Here is a 13,103-nt window from a genome sequence, read left to right on the forward strand (position 1 = left end):
ATGTTAATATGATGGTTATAAACTGTGTATAAACTGTGTATAAACTGTGTATAAACTGTGTAATTGTCTCAAAGAATGAAGTATTTGAAAATGCAGAACTAACTGTGTGTGTGCAGTCCAGTTATTACAAATTTATTACATAATGAAGTTACAGTTGTATTACATTTGGAACAGTTATTACATAAAGCGGCTCAACCGGCCTGTAAGCCTTATGTTTAGTAGATTGTGTAGATGTTATATATATATATCTGCTGGAGCCGCTCCTCCAGTTTGGGGGTCACTGCCCCGAGTGCCCCAACGACCACGGGCACCACTGATGCCTTCACCCTCCAGGTTTTCGCCAGCTCTTCTCTGAGCCCCTGGTGTTTCTCTAGTTTCTCGTGTTCCTTTTTCCTGATGTTGAAGTCTTTGTGTTGCTATGTCGACCACAGCGGCTCCTCTGCTCTTTGTCACCACCACAATGTCCGGTTGGTTCATCACCTTCTGTCCGTCTGGATCTGGACGTCCCACAGGATCTTGGCTCGGTCGTTCTCCACCACCTTTGGAGGTGTTTCCCACTTTGACCTTGGGGTTTCCAGCCCAGACTCTGCACAGATGTTCCTGTACACTATACCAGCCACTTGGTTATGGCTCCATGTAAGCTTTCCCTGCAGCATCTTACACCTGCAGTTATGTTCTTACACCTGCAGTTATGTTCTTACACCTGCAGTTATGTTCTTACACCTGCAGTTATGTTCTTACACCCTGCAGTTATGTTCTTACACCTGCAGTTATGTTCTTACACCTGCAGTTATGTTCTTACACCTGCAGTTATGTTCTTACACCTGCAGTTATGTTCTTACACCTGCAGTTATGTTCTTACACCTGCAGTTATGTAAAGCTGGATTGTCTCATTGGCCTCTTTGCACAGTCTACACCTGGGGTCTTGTCTGGTGTGGTAGATCTGGAGAGTCTGGGAGTGAGACCTTCTGTGTGGACGACCTTCCCTCTCTGAGTCACCATCCGACCACACTTCTCTAGTCCCAATGACATCCCAATGTCTGCACTGTATATCCGGGTGGATCAGTGAGTCGATGTCTCGCTCATTCTTAGCTACAGCTTGATGTCATCCATGTAGAGGAGGTGACTGATGGTGGCCCCGTTCCTGAGTCGGTATCCATAGCCAGTCTTGTTGATTATTTGGCTGAGGGGGTTCAGACCTATGCAGAACAGCAGTGGGGACAGGGCGTCTCCTTGGAATATGCCACATTTGATGGAGACTTGTGCAAGTGACTTGCCATTGGCTTCAAGGGTGGTTTTCCACAACCTCATGGAGTTTGCAATGAAGGCTCTTAGAGTCCTGTTGATGTTGTAGAGCTCCAGGCATTCAATGATCCAAGTATGTGGCATTGAGTCGTAGGCTTTCTTGTAATCAATCCAGGCAGTGCTCAGGTTAGTGTGTCGGGTTCTGCAGTCTCGAGCGACTGTTCTGTCGACCAGGAGCTGGTGTTTGGCACCTCTGGTATCTTTACCGATTCCCTTCTGAGCTGTGCTCATGTATTGATCCATGTGCTTACTTATCTGAGCCGCTCTGGTGCCGGACATGAGCTTCCACGTTGTGGAGAGGCAGGTTATTGGCCGATAGTTGGATGGGACTGTACCCTTTGAGGGATCCTTCAGGATCAGGATTGTGCGCCCTTCGGTTAACCATTCAGGGTGATTCCCATCCCTCAGCAGCTGGTTCATTTGTGCTGCCAAGCGCTCATGGAGACGTGAGTTTCTTAAGCCGGTAGGCGTGTATCATGTCAGTAGGCGTGTATCATGTCAGTAGGCGTGTATCATGTCAGTAGGCGTGTATCATGTCAGTAGGCGTGTATCATGTCAGTAGGCGTGTATCATGTCAGGGCCTGGTGCTGTCCAATTTTTCATACCTGAGGCTCTTTCTTGGACGTCTGCCACTGTGATGGTAACTGGATTCTGTTCAGGGAGGTTGCTGTGGTCCTCTCTGTGGTCCTCTCTGTGGTCCTCTCTGTGGTCCTCTCTTGGTGGGTCTGCTCTGTTATTGTTACCCTGCCACTGAGCTACACTTTCGCTGGTTGAGTTGTGAACAGACGATTTACTCGTTTGGCTTCGTTGTCTCTCGTGTACCTCTTTAGGCGGCTGGCCAAGGCTTGGAGCCTTTGTTTGGCAGTTTCCAATGCTTCAGGTATGGGCATCTGGCTGTACCTTTTGGGTACTTGCTTTTTCATTGCACCTTTCAAGGCCTCTGTCAATTGACTCACTTCCCTCCGTGCTGCCTTGATGTTATCCTCCAGCCTTCTTTTCCATGGTGGGTATTTCATCTCATGGTTGCTCTTCCGATAGCCAAGCGTCTCTAGGATCACTGCTGCTGTGGAGTAGATCAGCTCATTGGTTTCAGTGATGGTTGATGTAGGAATTGCTCCCAGAGCTGCATTCACATCTTCTAGGAGACTTTCTGACAGTACGGGCCAGATCTTGTGGCGGCGCACGGGGCGGCGCTGGCTCTTGGCAAATTATTTTCCGAGTGGCGGCGCTATATGTGCCATTGGCCTCCACCACCTGTGAGGTGGCGTCACAAGAGGAGGCGACTGCACTGATGGAAACACGGCTGACATTCACTTCCTCGTTTACATTGCGCTGTCTTGCGTTCTTTCTTAAGCCTTAGGCTCTCACAGGTCAAACTAAAAACTTTATTTACCCCATCGTGAGCTAAACCATGTTCACGTCTCCAGAGAAAAAGAGCTGCAGCGTCCGCTGTGGCGCGGATCAGCGCTTGGTGTGAACGCGAAGCAAAACAAAAGCACATGTTCACCCCCCACAACCACTCTCCTGGACGCGGAGTCGATCTGGTTGGAGGAAAATCTGTGTCTCCGCCCATTTAAATGCGCTAAGTCTGTAGTGGCAAGATCACAAAGTGCTCCTACTGAGTGCAAAATGTCACACTATCGTCTCCGTTATGATGCACAAGATCTGGCCCTGAGTCTCTTAGCCTCTGTAATTGGCTTCGGGGTTGCCTGCTGGACATTTTTGCCATTTTGGCCAACTAAAATCGCTGTTAGACTTGTTTGCTGATGTTTTTGCTGCCAAAGATGAGGACTGCACCCACACCAACCTTGTCCTTCATGACATAGATAACGGCGAGGCCCGTCCCATACGCCTTCGCCCACGCCGCCTACCCCTCGCCAAACGGTTGGAAGCACAGGAAAAGATTGAAGAGATGGTGCGGGCGGGCATCATTGAGCCCTCCAACAGCCCTTGGGCGGCTCCTGTGGTGCTCGTTCGGAAGAAAGATGGCACATGGCGTTTCTGTGTGGACTTCCGCCAACTTAATGACATTACCCCCTGCCACGCATCGATGATGCCCTGCACTACATCTCAGGCTCATCTTGGTTCAGCTCCCTGGACCTTCGCAGCGGCTATTGGCAGGTTGAGCTGACCCCAGAGGCCCGTCCCAAAACTGCGTTCTCCATCGGCCAAGGGTTGTGACAGTTCAAGGTCATGCCCTTTGGCCTCTGCAATGCTCCGGCAACCTTTGAGCGCGTAATGGAGAGAGTCCTTGCTGACATCCCCCGAAACCGGTGTGTGGTCTATCTTGACGACCTGCTTGCCCATGCTGCAGACTTTGAGAGCGCCCTAAAGAAGTTGCAGGATGTTCTCCTAGCTATACGCCAAGCTGGGCTCCGCCTCAACCCCAAGAAGTGCCATCTGTTAAAGAAACAGACGTCCTTCCTTGGCCACGTTGTCAGCGGGGAAGGAGTGTCAACCCTCAGCAGCTCCAACAGGACCAGCGACAGGACCCTGTGCTCTCCCTAGTCCACTCCTGGATGGAGGCAGGCCAACGCCCAGAGTGGTCAACCGTGTCAGCGCTGGCCCCTGAGACCAAGGCTCTGCATTCTCAGTGGAGCAACATCCGTCTCCAGAATGGGCTACTCTACCGCCGGTGGAGTTTCCCTGATGGACAGCGAGAAATCTTACAGCTTCTCGTTCCACACTCCCTGCGACCCACAGTCCTACATTGGGTCCATGGTTCGGTGGGAGCGGGGCACTTCGGTGTCACCAAGACTCTGTCACGGCTGCGGCAAAGATTCTACTGGCCAGGATGCAGACGTGATGTGGAGATGTTTGTACACCGGTGCGATGCCTGCACTGCTCGGAAAGGCCCCAATCGTCGCTCCCACGCCCCGCTGCAACAACACCAGGTAGGAGCACCCATGGAGAGAGTGGGTGTTGACATCCTCGGCCCATTCCCCACCTCCGACCAGGGGAACCGATACGTACTCGTGGCAATGGATTACTTCACAAAGTGGCCTGAGGCGTATGCAGTTCTGGACCAAAGCGCTGCCACAACTGCCCAGAAGCTGGTGGATGAGAGTTTGTCCGGCTTTGGAGTTCCGGAGGGGGCGGAACTTTGAAGCCAGAGTGTTCCAGGAGGTGTGCCTGGTCCTGTGTGGGACAGTCACCTCCTCCTGGTCCTGTGTGGGACAGTCACCTCCCCCTGGTCCTGTGTGGGACAGTCACCTCCCCCTGGTCCTGTGTGGGACAGTCACCTCCCCCTGGTCCTGTGTGGGACAGTCACCTCCCCCTGGTCCTGTGTGGGACAGTCACCTCCCCCTGGTCCTGTGTGGGACAGTCACCTCCCCCTGGTCCTGTGTGGGACAGTCACCTCCCCCTGGTCCTGGGGGCTTACAGGTCTACACGGTGTACGCCTGCTGCTCTGATGTTCGGCCATGAACTGCGCACTTAGTCTTTGGGTCCCCCCCGGAGCCGGAAGTACGAGGGGAACCGGGCCTGGACTATTTCTTCAACCTGGGCGAGCGCCTGCAGGCAGTACACGAGCTATGTCGGGAGCACCTCAGCAAGGCGGGCGCTGTACAGAAAAGGGCGTACGACCTCCGAAGTAAGGGGCAGGATTTTGAACCTGGCTCCAAAGTATGGGTCTACAGCCCCATCAGGAAGAAGGGTCTCCCAAACTCTCCAGTCACTGGATGGGGCCTTGTACTGTACTTGAAAGACTGTCAGGTGTGGTGGACCGTGTACAGCTGCTCCGGAGGGTGGTCCTCCACAGAGATCGACTGGCCCCTCACCAACCCATGGCTCCTTCTGGAGAGCCTTCAGGGGAGTCAGCCCTCAACAAGTTCCCCAACCGGGACCACCTGTGGTGGCCCGCGGCGTGGGTCTCAAAGACAGCGGAGACTCCCTCAGCACTGGAGAGACTTTGTGGTGGAGCCGGGACAGCTAATCATGCTAGGTGGGGGCAATGTAACGTTGGCTGCACTGGTGCATGCTGGGAAGTGGTATGTTGTTCATGAGGGAGGTACGGGTTCCGAAAAACAATATATATATATATATATATATATATATATATATATACATATTTATATATATCTATATTTATATATATATATATATATATATATATATAAATATAGATATTTATATATATATATATATATATATATATATTTATATATATATATATATATATATATTTATATATATATATATATATATATATATATATATACATATTTATATATATCTATATTTATATATATATATATATATATATATATTTATATATATATTTATATACAGGGGAAAATATGAACCTATTGTGTATGTTTTGGGTCTAGTGTCCTGAGGCGGACATCTTTAAGCTGATGAGAAAAGTTACAGAATCAATATTTTCATAAAGATCATTTTCTGCTGAAATCAAAGTCCTGCATCAACAACAGGAAGCACGAGCGCGACCCCCGCCGTGACGTCATCTCCGAGCCGCGCGGAGAACCGTGACGTCATCTCCGAGCCGCGCGGAGGAGAGAGAGGAGAACCGTGACGTCATCTCCGAGCCCCGCGGAGGAGAGAGAGGAGAGCGAGGAGAACCGTGACCGTGACGTCATCTCCGAGCCGCGCGGAGGAGAGAGAGGAGAGAGAGGAGAACCGTGACCGGAGGAGAGCGGAGAGTCACCGGGAGAGAGAGCCGCTGTGTGACCGGGGAGGAGGCGCTGAGAGGCGGGCAGCGGAGCGAGGACAGGCCGCTGGAGCCGGGACCACCGGGACCACCGGGACCACCGGGACCGCACGATCACCGGGGGACCGCGCGACACTCACGGTAACAGCACGCGCAGCGCTGTTCACGCGCGCTGTGACATGACGTAATGCTCCCGGACCCGTGCAGTATTATGTGTGTGTGTATATATATATGTACATATATATATATAAATATATGATGTACATGTGCAGATAAAGCAGTAACAGGAGGTACTGCAGTATACTGAGGTACTAGTACTGCATGTGTGGTACATCAGTACACACATGCAGTACCTCCTCCTGCCACAGCCTCTCACATGTGTGTAGTATTAATAATAGTACTATGAAGTATCAGGTATTTAGTGAGGCCTGTGTACAGGATTAAACCTGTACTTCAGCTGAAAGAGTATATGAAGTATTTGTAGTATTTGATGAAGAGCTGCGGCTCTTCTTCATCACTACATGAATCCACTGAGTTTCACAAACAAACAAATCCTCTGCTCCAGGTTTTACTGTGTACTTATGAAGGACCATGTGGCTGTCGGCATCGGAGTCAGGAGTGTGAGGAGTATGTGCAGTATGTGCAGTGTGTGCAGTAGTATTTGCAGTAGTATTTGCAGTCATGTGTATTTGTAGTGTGTATTTGTACTAGTGCTGCGTCTGTGGGTGAAAGTGAGGCCTCGTTTCCATGGAAACAGCTCAGGCCTGATTCTCAAAATGGCTGCAGTTTCCCACAGATTATTACATCATCTACTACAGTACACACAAATACTACAGTACACAAATACTACAGTACACAAATACTACAGTACACAAATACTACAGTACACAAATACTACTATAGAAGTACTACACAGATACATGAGTATCATTACATCATCTACTACAGTACACCAATACTACAGTACACCAATACTACAGTACACAAATACTACAGTACACCAATACTACAGTACACAAATACTACAGTACACAAATACTACTACACAAATACTACAGTACACAAATACTACTACACAAATACTACAGTACACAAATACTACTACACAAATACTACAGTACACAAATACTACAGTACACAAATACTACTACACAAATACTACTACTACACAAATACTACAGTACACAAATACTACTACACAAATACTACTACACAAATACTACAGTACACAAATACTACAGTACACAAATACTACTACACAAATACTACTACACAAATACTACTACACAAATACTACTACACAAATACTACTACACAAATACTACAGTACACAAATACTACTACACAAATACTACTACACAAATACTACTACACAAATACTACTACACAAATACTACAGTACACAAATACTACTACACAAATACTACAGTACACAAATACTACTACACAAATACTACAGTACACAAATACTACAGTACACAAATACTACTACACAAATACTACAGTACACAAATACTACTACACAAATACTACAGTACACAAATACTACAGTACACAAATACTACTACACAAATACTACTACACAAATACTACTACACAAATACTACTACACAAATACTACAGTACACACAAATACTACAGTACACAAATACTACTACACAAATACTACTACACAAATACTACAGTACACAAATACTACAGTACACAAATACTACTACACAAATACTACAGTACACAAATACTACTACACAAATACTACAGTACACACATACTACTACAGAAGTACTACTATAGAAGTACTACACAGATACATGAGTATCATTACATCATCTACTACAGTACACAAATATTACTACACAAATACTACAGTACACAAATACTACAGTACACAAATACTACTACACAAATACTACAGTACACAAATACTACTACACAAATACTACAGTACACAAATACTACTACACAAATACTACAGTACACAAATACTACTACACAAATACTACAGTACACAAATACTACAGTACACAAATACTACTACACAAATACTACTACACAAATACTACTACACAAATACTACTACACAAATACTACTACACAAATACTACAGTACACACAAATACTACAGTACACAAATACTACTACACAAATACTACTACACAAATACTACAGTACACAAATACTACAGTACACAAATACTACTACACAAATACTACAGTACACACAAATACTACAGTACACACAAATACTACAGTACACAAATACTACAGTACACAAATACTACTACACAAATACTACAGTACACAAATACTACAGTACACAAATACTACTACACAAATACTACAGTACACACATACTACTACAGAAGTACTACTATAGAAGTACTACACAGATACATGAGTATCATTACATCATCTACTACAGTACACAAATACTACTACACAAATACTACAGTACACAAATACTACAGTACACAAATACTACTACACAAATACTACAGTACACAAATACTACTACACAAATACTACAGTACACAAATACTACTACACAAATACTACAGTACACAAATACTACTACACAAATACTACAGTACACAAATACTACAGTACACAAATACTACTACACAAATACTACAGTACACAAATACTACTACACAAATACTACAGTACACAAATACTACTACACAAATACTACAGTACACAAATACTACTACACAAATACTACAGTACACAAATACTACTACACAAATACTACAGTACACAAATACTACAGTACACAAATACTACTACACAAATACTACAGTACACAAATACTACTACACAAATACTACAGTACACAAATACTACTACACAAATACTACAGTACACAAATACTACTACACAAATACTACAGTACACAAATACTACAGTACACAAATACTACTACACAAATACTACAGTACACAAATACTACTACACAAATACTACAGTACACAAATACTACTACACAAATACTACAGTACACAAATACTACAGTACACAAATACTACAGTACACAAATACTACAGTACACAAATACTACTACACAAATACTACTACACAAATACTACAGTACACAAATACTACTACACAAATACTACTACACAAATACTACTACACAAATACTACTACACAAATACTACAGTACACAAATACTACAGTACACAAATACTACTACACAAATACTACAGTACACAAATACTACTACACAAATACTACAGTACACAAATACTACTACACAAATACTACAGTACACAAATACTACTACACAAATACTACAGTACACAAATACTACTACACAAATATTACTACACAAATACTACAGTACACAAATACTACTACACAAATACTACAGTACACAAATACTACTACACAAATACTACAGTACACAAATACTACTACACAAATACTACAGTACACAAATACTACAGTACACAAATACTACTACACAAATACTACTACTACACAAATACTACAGTACACAAATACTACTACACAAATACTACTACACAAATACTACAGTACACAAATACTACAGTACACAAATACTACTACACAAATACTACTACACAAATACTACTACACAAATACTACAGTACACAAATACTACTACACAAATACTACAGTACACAAATACTACTACACAAATACTACAGTACACAAATACTACAGTACACAAATACTACTACACAAATACTACAGTACACAAATACTACTACACAAATACTACAGTACACAAATACTACTACACAAATACTACTACACAAATACTACAGTACACAAATACTACTACACAAATACTACAGTACACAAATACTACAGTACACAAATACTACTACACAAATACTACTACACAAATACTACTACACAAATACTACAGTACACAAATACTACAGTACACAAATACTACAGTACACACAAATACTACAGTACACAAATACTACAGTACACACAAATACTACTACACAAATACTACTACACAAATACTACAGTACACAAATACTACTACACAAATACTACTACACAAATACTACTACACAAATACTACAGTACACAAATACTACAGTACACAAATACTACTACACAAATACTACAGTACACAAATACTACTACACAAATACTACAGTACACACATACTACTACAGAAGTACTACTATAGAAGTACTACACAGATACATGAGTATCATTACATCATCTACTACAGTACACAAATACTACTACACAAATACTACAGTACACAAATACTACTACACAAATACTACAGTACACAAATACTACAGTACACAAATACTACAGTACACAAATACTACAGTACACAAATACTACAGTACACAAATACTACTACACAAATACTACAGTACACAAATACTACTACACAAATACTACAGTACACAAATACTACAGTACACAAATACTACAGTACACAAATACTACTACACAAATACTACAGTACACAAATACTACTACACAAATACTACAGTACACAAATACTACTACACAAATACTACAGTACACAAATACTACTACACAAATACTACAGTACACAAATACTACAGTACACAAATACTACAGTACACAAATACTACTACACAAATACTACAGTACACAAATACTACTACACAAATACTACAGTACACAAATACTACTACACAAATACTACAGTACACAAATACTACTACACAAATACTACAGTACACAAATACTACAGTACACAAATACTACAGTACACAAATACTACAGTACACAAATACTACTACACAAATACTACTACACAAATACTACAGTACACAAATACTACTACACAAATACTACTACACAAATACTACTACACAAATACTACTACACAAATACTACAGTACACAAATACTACAGTACACAAATACTACTACACAAATACTACAGTACACAAATACTACTACACAAATACTACAGTACACAAATACTACTACACAAATACTACAGTACACAAATACTACTACACAAATACTACAGTACACAAATACTACTACACAAATACTACAGTACACAAATACTACTACACAAATACTACTACACAAATACTACAGTACACAAATACTACAGTACACAAATACTACTACACAAATACTACAGTACACAAATACTACTACAGAAGTACTACAGATACATGAGTACACAGATACAGGAGTACACAGATACAGGAGTACACAGATACTGGAGTACACAGATACAGAAGTACTACAGATACTGGAGTACACAGATACAGGAGTACACAGATACAGGAGTACTACAGATACTGGAGTACACAGATACAGGAGTACACAGATACTGGAGTACACAGATACTGGAGTACACAGATACAGGAGTACACAGATACAGGAGTACACGGATACTGGAGTACACAGATACTGGAGTACACAGATACAGGAGTACACAGATACAGGAGTACACAGATACAGGAGTACACAGATACAGGAGTACACAGATACAGGAGTACACAGATACAGGAGTACACAGATACAGGAGTACACAGATACTGGAGTACACAGATACAGGAGTACACAGATACTGGAGTACACAGATACAGGAGTACACAGATACTGGAGTACACAGATACTGGAGTACACAGATACAGGAGTACACAGATACAGGAGTACACAGATACTGGAGTACACAGATACTGGAGTACACAGATACTGGAGTACACAGATACAGGAGTACACAGATACTGGAGTACACAGATACTGGAGTACACAGATACAGGAGTACACAGATACAGGAGTACACAGATACAGGAGTACACAGATACTGGAGTACACAGATACTGGAGTACACAGATACAGGAGTACACAGATACTGGAGTACACAGATACTGGAGTACACAGATACAGGAGTACACAGATACTGGAGTACACAGATACTGGAGTACACAGATACAGGAGTACACAGATACTGGAGTACACAGATACAGGAGTACACAGATACTGGAGTACACAGATACTGGAGTACACAGATACAGGAGTACACAGATACAGGAGTACACAGATACAGGAGTACACAGATACAGGAGTACACAGATACTGGAGTACACAGATACAGGAGTACACAGATACACAGATACAGGAGTACACAGATACAGGAGTACACAGATACTGGAGTACACAGATACAGGAGTACACAGATACAGGAGTACACAGATACTGGAGTACACAGATACAGGAGTACACAGATACAGGAGTACACAGATACAGGAGTACACAGATACAGGAGTACACAGATACTGGAGTACACAGATACTGGAGTACACAGATACAGGAGTACACAGATACACAGATAGTGGAGTACACAGATACAGGAGTACACAGATACTGGAGTACACAGATACTGGAGTACACAGATACTGGAGTACACAGATACAGGAGTACACAGATACAGGAGTACACAGATACTGGAGTACACAGATACAGGAGTACACAGATACAGGAGTACACAGATACACAGATACTGGAGTACACAGATACTGGAGTACACAGATACAGGAGTACACAGATACACAGATAGTGGAGTACACAGATACTGGAGTACACAGATACTGGAGTACACAGATACAGGAGTACACAGATACTGGAGTACACAGATACAGGAGTACACAGATACTGGAGTACACAGATACTGGAGTACACAGATACAGGAGTACACAGATACTGGAGTACACAGATACTGGAGTACACAGATACTGGAGTACACAGATACTGGAGTACACAGATACAGGAGTACACAGATACAGGAGTACACAGATACAGGAGTACACAGATACAGGAGTACACAGATACAGGAGTACACAGATACTGGAGTACACAGATACAGGAGTACACAGATACTGGAGTACACAGATACTGGAGTACAAAGATACAGGAGTACACAGATACTGGAGTACACAGATACTGGAGTACACAGATACAGGAGTACACAGATACTGGAGTACACAGATACAGGAGTACACAGATACTGGAGTACACAGATACAGGAGTACACAGATACAGGAGTACACAGATACACAGATAGTGGAGTACACAGATACAGGAGTACACAGATACTGGAGTACACAGATACTGGAGTACACAGATACTGGAGTACAC

At 42.8% G+C, this 13,103-nt stretch overlaps 1 protein-coding gene across 1 annotated transcript in view; it reads left to right on the top strand.

The window, feature by feature from the left end:
* The window catches only part of LOC306982762 (opsin-5-like), a gene marked incomplete at both ends in the record, with an annotated part of 28,502 nt that extends 25,066 nt beyond the window's left edge, over positions 1-3,436 (top strand). The window contains one exon of the mRNA XM_079583219.1: positions 3,090-3,436. Within this exon, the coding sequence (XP_079439345.1) occupies positions 3,090-3,436 (347 nt within the window). The remainder of the gene's footprint in view (positions 1-3,089) is intronic.
* Positions 3,437-13,103: the final 9,667 nt, after the last annotated feature.

The sequence above is a fragment of the Gobius niger genome, assembly GCF_951799975.1.
Source record: "Gobius niger genome assembly, contig: SCAFFOLD_59, whole genome shotgun sequence".
In the NCBI taxonomy this organism is placed as follows: domain Eukaryota; kingdom Metazoa; phylum Chordata; class Actinopteri; order Gobiiformes; family Gobiidae; genus Gobius; species Gobius niger.